Source organism: Gadus morhua, chromosome 9 (genome assembly GCF_902167405.1).
Source record: "Gadus morhua chromosome 9, gadMor3.0, whole genome shotgun sequence".
NCBI classification, from domain to species: Eukaryota; Metazoa; Chordata; class Actinopteri; order Gadiformes; family Gadidae; genus Gadus; species Gadus morhua.
Genome location: NC_044056.1, coordinates 10315133 through 10324935, shown reverse-complemented (window position 1 = coordinate 10324935; position 9803 = coordinate 10315133). Strand labels below are relative to the sequence as shown.

At 48.8% G+C, this 9803-nt stretch overlaps 1 protein-coding gene across 1 annotated transcript in view; it reads right to left on the bottom strand.

The window, feature by feature from the left end:
- The window catches only part of furinb (furin (paired basic amino acid cleaving enzyme) b), a gene marked incomplete in the record, with an annotated part of 78023 nt that overhangs the window by 13877 nt on the left and 54343 nt on the right, over window positions 1–9803 (bottom strand). Inside the window, 2 exon segments of the mRNA XM_030366918.1 lie at window positions 7622–7698; window positions 8091–8219. Coding sequence (XP_030222778.1) covers window positions 7622–7698; window positions 8091–8219 — 206 coding nt within the window.

Below are 9803 nucleotides of genomic sequence, written 5' to 3'. Positions count from 1 at the left end.
CCCTTACCCATGGGGAAGGCTCAGCATATGGTGCCATGCCATTTTTCACAGGAGCTATTACATTCTAATCACAGCACTTTAGAGAGGTTCCATTCTCACTCTCATTCTGTGCCGCTATGGAGGAAAGGCTGCATCCAAATGAGTCAAACGGCTGCTATTCCAAACACCTGCGAATCCAAACTCTTTGGCCTGAACTGTGGCATACGACCTTTCGTCCTTTAAGGTGTGTGTGTGTGTGTGTGTGTGTGTGTGTCTGTGTTTGTGTGTGTATTTGTCAGACGTGTTTGTGTGTGTTTGTGCGTGTGATCGTGTGTTTACATGTGTGTTCTGTGTGGTTACTTGGTACACGTGCGTGTGTGTACGTGTGTGCGCGTGCGTGTGTGTTTGTGTGGATGTGTGTGTGTGCCCAACGGTCTATACCCATTTACTTTGTACCATGTTGTCCTCTGAAGAAATCCATCATGTCTGCCACCTATTTATGAATCACCCAGGCGTAGCCGCGGCTAAGTAGCCCAGCTGGGCCTGAGATGGGGAGGTGGGGAGGTGGGGAGACTGATTGAAAAATGTGGCGTTTTCTCCCCCTCTGCTTTTGTATAATGATCTAGTGATTAAATTAATGGAATTTTAATCTCAGAGAGGCTCAATAAACAATGACATCCGACTATGACGGCAATGTCACAGTTTAACGAAAAATAAAACTTATGATCGGACAAAAAGTTACAACAGGAATAACATTTAGCGGTCTGATCATCTCGGAATAGGGTTCCTCTGTGTTTGAGAGTGACAGTTGTGCTCTCTCGGCTCGTTTTGACAGCTACTGTTCCGTCGTTATGCTTCTAGGTTTGTGGAGGAGAAGCTGTCCTTACCACACTCTTGAAGATGTTCCCTCCTGTAAACACCAAAACAGGACGACAACCGCTCTTGCATGCATTGCACAAAGAATTGGGTTAAGCCATTCCTTTCCCAGAACTCCCCCAGGAGCAAGGTACATTTCCCATCTGCGGTGACGAACGTTAAATCCGGATGTTTCCGCATTGAAGCACGACAATAGATTTGGCCGATTCAAGCCTTAACGGTGCCACTTTCACATCGCTAATGTATGTACTGGCAAGCGAGGTGGGTCCAACCGCACCGTGCCAAAGCCTCAGATCTGTTCTATGTCCCCATTTCTACGTGCTTGCATTCCTGGCAGAACAGCAGGAGGCTTGTTGTCTCAACATGAGAGTCTCAGGCTGGCCTTTGTGCAAGCGATAGAAAATAGTCTAGCATTACACAAAGACAGAGAGAGAGAGAGTGACAGAGACAGAGAGGCTTCGGGGGAGACGGAAAGAGCTGGGGGAGGGAGTGATGATGATAGAGTGAGGGAAAGAGATATTGAGGGAGATTGATACAGAGAGGGAGAGAGAGAGAGAGAGAGGAAGAGAATGAGAGAGAGAGAGAGAGAGAGAGAGAGAGAGAGAGAGAGAGAGAGAGAGAGAGAGAGAGAGAGAGAGAGAGAGAGAGAGAGAGAGAGAGAGAGAGAGAGAGAGAGAGAGAGAGGGAGACGGACAAAGACGAAGAGAGAGGTAGAGTTTATCTCAGGTAGGCTCTTGAACATTATAATCTGTGAGTGTGTTGGCTCAACAGAGACCCAACAAACCTCTGATTATTTGGTGTGTGTGTGTGTGTGTGTGTGTGTCTGTGTGTGTGTACCTATACTCAAACCTCCTGTGCAATTCAGAAATAGATTGGTTTCCTATCTTGCCACCACTAGACATCCCCACACAGGCCCCGATGGGCTCCGGTTCAGAAGTAGCCAGGCAGGCAGAACCCCCCAGCGATCATCCGTCGTGCAGCCATGAAACGGAAAAAAAGATATCCGAGGCATTGTGCTTGTATTTCTCCCGTTGAAAGAAATACACAAATTAAAGAAAACCCAGACAGGGTGACTATAGCAGCGGCCTTGGGGGCCGATGGTAAGTTAAAGGTTTGTATGACATTCAGGGAGAGAAAGAAGCACTCTAGAATAACGAGGTGGGGCGCTAATGAAGCTGGTGAGCGGAGGAAGGCGCGAGGTGCTATGTGGCGCGTTGGGGTGCAGCACCCTGTTGTGATGCCAGTTGAATGTGTGAACGCCACCGCAGCACCCTGGGGTTATAACGTACAGCAGCACACGGCCTTACCACTTAAAACACAAAGCCTTCTGCTGAGCTGTCTCTATAGAGTTAACAAACACGCACGCATGCATGCACGCACACACACATATGTACATATACAGACTAATGGCCACACAAACACATGCAAACAACCAAATACCACACATACATACACAAACACGCAAATACACAAATATTCACATGTGCGTGCACATATCCATGCACACGCCTGCGCGTGCAAACACACACAGACACACCCATAAACGCACACACACATATATGCACACACGCTCATACACACATAGATGCACACACGCCTGTACATGTACACACACATGCACACACATACATCGAAACAAACACACACACACGTACACACGTACACACACACACACACACACACACACACACACACACACACACACACACACACACACACACACACACACACACACACAACACACACACGCACACACACAGCATACTGCGGGGGTTGAGTGCATGCTTTTATCTGTTAGCTAACACACACTCTGGTCAAGGTCCTACAGCCCTTTAAATGAAGAGGCTTGGAAGCAGTTAACCTGTAGGATGTGCTGCCTGTGGAACTGCTGTGAGCGAGCGCGGATCTCCTTTTGAAGTCCGTAATTAGCCGAATTCTAAACAGGATATTCCTGGAGCGTGCTAAGTAAATAGGAAAACATTTCAAAACCTCTTCGGCATACAGCCGCTTTCAAAGAGCGCACCACAGCGCAACGACTTCCCCACATATCTCAGGGTTACAGCACTCCACTCACACCAATGTAAACAAATATAATTGGTTAACTTTTTTCTTTCGAACGCTATCTCTTTTAATAACTATAAATAAATATTAGCCGTGGTGGCAAACATGACCATGGCATCAACAAAAACAGCTAGAACCTGACACAAGCATTGATGTTGATAACACAAACCAATAACCAACGGGCACATCCATTCTCCGACAGACGCGCTCGCAAAGCACAGGTAGTTTGTTAAGGAAAGCGCTAAGTGTGATGAATGTTGAACTGTGACTGGTGGCTCCATCTCCTTCCCCGGGCCCCGGCTCTGCTCCGAGTAGTGTAATAAATGGGTCTGAATACAGGGAGCTGCTAAAAGGATTAGGTTATTTTGTGCCTGGCTTAGCTCCTTCCCTTAAGCCTATCTGTTCAAATAGTAAGTGTGGACTCTGGGATTGGATGCTTCTCCACTCGGACCGCCGGTGGAAACGCTGCGTCCCGTCTGCAGCGAACGCCAGCGGGCAGCTTGCCTTCCCCTCATAGGCCGACGACGCAGACTTTTTGAGCTTTTTGTGCTCTCGGAGACGATCGGTGTATTAATCATACGTGGGCCGGGGGGGGGGGGGACAGGGGGAGGGGCTGTGTTTGTTCTGCCCACAGCTGTGCGGACGTCGTACACAAGGGAAGCCGGGCTGCGTGCTTCTGCTGACTGCAGCACTCTCTTCGTCGGATGATGAGGTGTTCGCAAGGACACCGACGAAGAAGCCCATTCCGCACGTTAACTCAAGCTCAGGATTATGAAAACACATTGCAACGCAAGGCCGGTGCCGAAGAAAAACTAACAGCCGGAACCCTTGGGGGGCGTCTGAAACGGGGTCTTAAGGACAATCAAGGCAACCTCATGAAAAAAGCAACCCAACCTAATTAGATCTGTTAAATCTCTAACTTAGTTCTGGGCCTGCCTTCACACACTCCGCCGCCTGCCGCTGCCACGCACGCTTAAAGAGCCCATTCATCAGCCCGCTGACGCTAGGCTAACGCTGATGGACCCCAGGTGATCTGTAATGTGGGGGGGGGGGGGGGGGGGGGGGTTCTGAGATTTTTGGCTCCAAGATTACCGTCTTCAATCACAGACCAGCCCCACTACCTCACTGAGTAAGATAGGGAACACAAGCTCTCCATCACAAGGTGGCCCCTCCCGCTGAATATAAAGTGCACTAATGCCTCGACGGAGAGCTAAAGCGGGCCTTCGTCTCCCCGGCCTCTCTGAGACACTCGTCCTGGCGAGGGGTGAGCGCGGAGGGGGGGAGACGATGAGGCAGAGAGGCGGGCGCCAATACTGGCTCGGTTTGACCGAGGGTGGCGGCTTTGTAGGAATACTATTAGCGTTAACGCGCGGGAATGCTAGCGCTTTCCGTTCACGGCTTCTGGCCGGGGAATAGGATCAGCCCCAGCGAGGAGGTTCACGTTTTGCGGTTATCTCGCCCAGACACATGGGAGTGATTAGCTCCAGCTGTCTCTCAGATGCTTGTCTTTGAAGGGAAGACTAAAGAGACGTAAATGTAGGGAGAGAGAGTGGTGAGGCTTCGATGTTTCAGTCACGTTTGACTTTTTTAGGGACTACGTTAGCGTTTTTTTTAATGCTGGCGAGGGAAAATGTTTCCGTAGGATTTCTGTCACTCAAACGGCAGATAGCAACACTCCTAGAGGTAACCTGAACTCAGGTTTCCTAGAAGATTCATCGCTTCTGCGCACATAATCCATAATTAAGATGAACGACTCGGGTCATATTTACACCTGAAATATTCTGTTCAGCAACGGCACGGCAGAGTTAACAAATCAAATCACTTTTAAAACTTCTCTACGGACAAACCTTGTCAACGGATCATGAAAACGCAACACTTACAAAACAGAATCCAGTTTAAATCGGGCCACACACACACACTGATTACTCCTTTATTGAGTATTTAAACATACAATGATGGAGGACAAAGTGATTATTTACTTGGGCGGAGGCCTCGTGCCAGCCAGCTTCGACCTCCCTCCAACAAAACCAGGCAGCGCTGCCAGATCCGAGCACAAAGGAACAGCTCTTAATGGATGTGAATCAAACCCAGTGCGCCGTGTCTCCACTACAGATGAACCCAGCCTCCCCAGAAGAAGGAGTGAGACACACCCACTCTGCCTCTTATTTTCTGATGAACCCATTTATCTAATGGTCTGTGCTGGGGCTTTTTGAAGTCTGGAGTGGCCAGCGTTTCCCGGGAGCACTGCTGGCATATTGTTGTATTTGGAGATTTATTGTCCTCCTCCCCCTCCCCAACACCCCTCCCACATCGCTCAAGCCGGCCGTAACACACAGTGTGTTGTTACCAGGGAAATGTGGCTAATTCTCATTTCATGCTCAAATTGCTTTTTGTCAGGTTGGTCGCGTCGCCAGTACTGACGAAATGAGTTTCTGTTTGTGCGCTGCCCGGGTGGAATGCAAACGCTGCAATAATTCAAATTTCCCGCTCCCCGAGTAAAAAAGAAAAAAGTCGACAAAACTAAATTCTAATTTGTATTTCATTCCATCGGCGCTATGCTAATACAAGTTACATACCCTGGCGTCTGCTGGGCTCGGCCCCGGTGACAGTTGCTTAGCAACTAGACATGACAACAACCGGCTGACATTGGCTAATTTGGCGGGAGAGATTGACAGCGGTATTACCGTACTTATTTCCATCGGTGGTGGTATAGGGGGGAACACCAGATGCCAAACCCTGTCGCATTCATCCCTCCTTGGAAGGAAGGCGACAAAGAAATCCAATATTGCGGGGAAAAAAAACTTGAAGCCTATTGGACCGAGACATCCAGCGCATTTATGTGACACTATAATTTATTTGAAAAACTCATTTCAATCTCCCTTTGTGCCTGCTTACCGACAGCGAGCTCGTCCCTCAGACGAGAATAAAGACTGTTCTGCTCCATATCCCGTTCACTGTCTGAATGGGCTGGAACGCCGTGTACCCCCAGAGTGGCGTGTGCCTGTTATCGTCTTACAGCGCAGCCATTGTTCAATGCTTGATTCCGATTGGTCCAAAAAGTTTTGCGGGGGGAGGGGGGGGGGGGGCTTATTTTTTCAATATCTGGACACCTGGGGGTTTTAGCAGTTTTCAATCAATGCGCTACAAATCCGACAACGAACAAACTGTCAGACGGAACTGTCGACCCCAGCGTTTCCATAAAACCTGCGGCGCACAGGTGAATATTTTGATTTCACAGCATTAGGGTCGATAGAACATAAATGACGCTTGTGTGGAAAAGTGACGTACATCTTGGGCCGTCGCTAAGCAACGAGAGCAAGGACGCCTTCTAAAAAAGGTTTGGTGTTCTCCGCGGCCTCCAGCACCAACATACCCCCACCACCATCCTCGAGGAACACCCTCCAGCGCCACCTCCCCTCCACCACCCCTCCAGCACCACCCTCATCAGTAGAGCTGACTGGGGTGCAGCGGAGCAGGGACAGTCACGAAGCTGTCTGCTGTCGCTGCAGGCAAGGGCATCAGCGAGGGGGCCACGCTGCAGGCCTGGGGAGGAGACGCGAGGCCCAACGGAGAGACGGGGAGAAAGACGGAGTTCCAGGGAAAACCAAAAGGAGGAATTACTGCACTGTTTACATCAGAAGCAGCCGGGTATTAGGGCGGTGACTGAGAAACTTTAGAACAGAGAATACTTCCAAAACGCTCCGAGTGTTTCATGGAAAACTCTAAGCTCGCTTTATCTCCTCCTCCCTTTGACTGTGATTATCAAACGAGAAGAACGAAAAGGAGGGAACAAAGGAATTTAATAATCGACCAAACGGAAAAAAGAGACTGTGGCAGTAACCCTTGAAAAGGTCGGAGACGAATCCTCCCCTCGATTTAGAGGCAGGAAGGAGCTCCCCGTTTGGATTGTAGTTGAGGACAGAGCCCCAGAAGTGGGGGCGGAGGTTGGGGTGGAGGTTGGGGTGGAGGTTGCGCAGGAGGAGGGAATGATAGTGCTTAAGATTCACCCCGGGGGCACAGCAAGAATCTCAGCATTCTGTCATTACACTGGCACAAAGACACACAAGTAAGTTCATCGCAAGAGTTGGCGAGGGGGTGAATAGGAGTCAGATAAACAAGCCGTGTGTGGGAATAGCTTCGGGGCTTTGTGGTCTGGACACAGTCACCACGCCGGCTTAGTTCACGTACTGGAGCGAGCAAAACAGCTTGCGAGCGAAAAAACCCTGGCTCCCCACGGATCGAGTTATCCTGGGGCACTGGTAAACAATTGAAGCACAGATGTATTTTTTCAGATGCGTTTTGTATCATTGGATTCTAATTCGTCTGAATGCGCCTGTCAACTTTACTGGGTACAGAAGAACGATTCTGCGGTTCTTTTTGAGGTTTATTTGATTCTGTGTTTAGACGTATTAGTTTTATGTCACTGTCAGCTCGTGTTCCAAGGCTATTAAAGACACTCTGGTGAGCCACAAATCTGGTCGATATCACAAGGATAGGACAGGGATAAAGGCATCCTCTGAGGAATATGTGGCACTTTATGAGTTTGAATAACGAGATCCCGGAACCATCTAAGCACATGAATCTCATGTATGGTCCCAGGACGTGGATCCGTTTGCACCTGCTTGTCAAAGCTCTGGTAAGAGCTGCAGAGTTCATTTCGTCGCAATAATAATAAGAACACATTACCCATCTCAGGCAGAGGTACCTGTTTTCATTGCGCTGGGTGTAGCGGGGCTGTGGGTCTGCATCTCCGTCGTTCACGTCGTAGCTGGCTTCCGGATCCTGAGGGCGGATTCAGAGTCGATCATTAAAGTCTGAAGCGATCCACATGTGATGAGCTTCCAGTCTCGGTGTTGTCAGAGTTGTGTTTTCCTATAGAGCTAAATGTTTTAGCACAAGCTAACCTTAACGCTAGTCTATGTCTAGCTCGGGTTCTCCGACCTTAAGAACTCCATGTGGAAGAGCGTCCAATCAGAAGACTGCTTTCTAAAAACGGGTGATTTATAATCGCCAAAGTCTTTCTGCATTGCTAAACCTTAAAGTTTAGTGAATTTTGTTGGCTGGCCGTGTTCCAGATGCCCAGCTCTGAGTCCAGAGCTTTGCTGGACCTCCTCATGTGTGGACTGGTTTACACTATAAGGGACCTCCGTCCCTTCAAGGGCTCGAGGACTTACGTAGTTCCTGCGGAGGTCTGGGTGGTCTTTCTCAATGCCGTCGTCCAGGATGGTGACCACCACACCGCGACCGGTGAATCCCTTTGCCCAGGCCTCTTTGGTGTTCAGATCCTGGTTAGTTGGGTTGGACTGAAGTCAAAAACACACACAGAAAAGGAGCAAAGTCAATATAATATGTTGTTATGATAATGTCGGTTGGTTCTGGACCAATGGTGCAGGTTTATAGGAATGGCAGTGGCATTGTTAAAAAACTAATTATTTTTTCGGGTGGCATAGAGTGAAAACAAATAGATATAAAGTGAGTTAATCTTGAAAATAAAAAAACTGACATGACATTTGCATAAGCTTAAAATCAACAGCTGAGCCAGTGAAACGCAAAAAATATCCTAGCTGTTGGAAGTATGTTGAAGAACATAGCCTGCGTTTTAATGCATTCTGGAGGGAAATGATTCTGCTCTAAAACACGATGACTGATTCTGTGCCACACAAAATGGGAAAATAAAACTAGAAACAGAATAAAATGATACAGAATAAATAAATAATAGCGGCTCAGCTACGTATAAAAAGCATCACTTCACAAGAGTCCCCGGGGAGATGTGTTGCTCGCACTGTACAGAATCACAGGCCTTTCAAATGAATGTAACAGGACCGCCAAGCATGTTATGATCATCAGGTAGTTGGGACTAATGGGACCTAATGAGAATCTTCACCTATAGCGGGCATCTTGGTTCTAAAATCCAGCTGGGTGGGGGTAAGGCAGGGGGATCTCAATCAGTTCCCCCCACCCAGCTAGCGTTTAGAACCAAGATTGCCGGGAGGTGAAAAGGAACCATTAGGGGCCGGAGGCGTGCTATTAGATGGTTCAGGCTGTGCACCTCTCCTCACCACGTCGCCTGACTTTAGAGCACAGATCAAAGTCTAGGTCGGCTCATGCAGGGATTCACAAACTCACAACTAATGGTCTGCAAGGGCCGTCCTGCTGCCATTGTGAGAAGTGTTTTTTGATGTCTCCTTTTCAGTTTATTCTTCTGATATGAAACCTCAAGGATAGCACACACCTCTCTGGCGAACCGGAGATGATTAAAAAGTTGTACCCCTTTCTGATTGGATGAAAACCGCACCACTGAAGCGGGATTTAAACCCCGGTAGTGATTATCAGCGCGTCTGACACAAGGGGGCCCTAATTGGAGCCAAGTGAAAACAACACGTACACAACCTGTTCCCGGGGCTGTCAGCCGCGGTTATTTACCTACTCGTTAATAAATGGGGGAGAGGCACACAACAACATCTTTTGAAGGATGAAAAATCGTAGCCGGAATGCAGAATAACTTTCTGTTATCCTGCATTGATTTTGTGCTGAGTTGTCTCTCCCTCTGCTATATTCCACAGCCCTGCAATGCCGTCCCCCCCATGGGCCGCCGCGCTCGCTGGTGGAGTACTGAGTGGTGCCAAGAACAAAGGAGATTAATGTGCTAGCTAGAGGCTAACGCTGACACCGTTCCTACGCATGCTATCGCAACAAAGCTTCCCTGGCACACTTCTGCTGCCCGTGACCCAGCCTCACCAAAACACCCTCCGGTCCGGGGGGGCTGCCGTGGAATTAAAAAGTACACCTCGTTATGGAGGTCATCCACAGGTAGAGCCCACACACACGTCGGTCCTACCGAGGTTCTGACTACACGCTGAGATGGCTTACAAACCAGGGAGTTCACT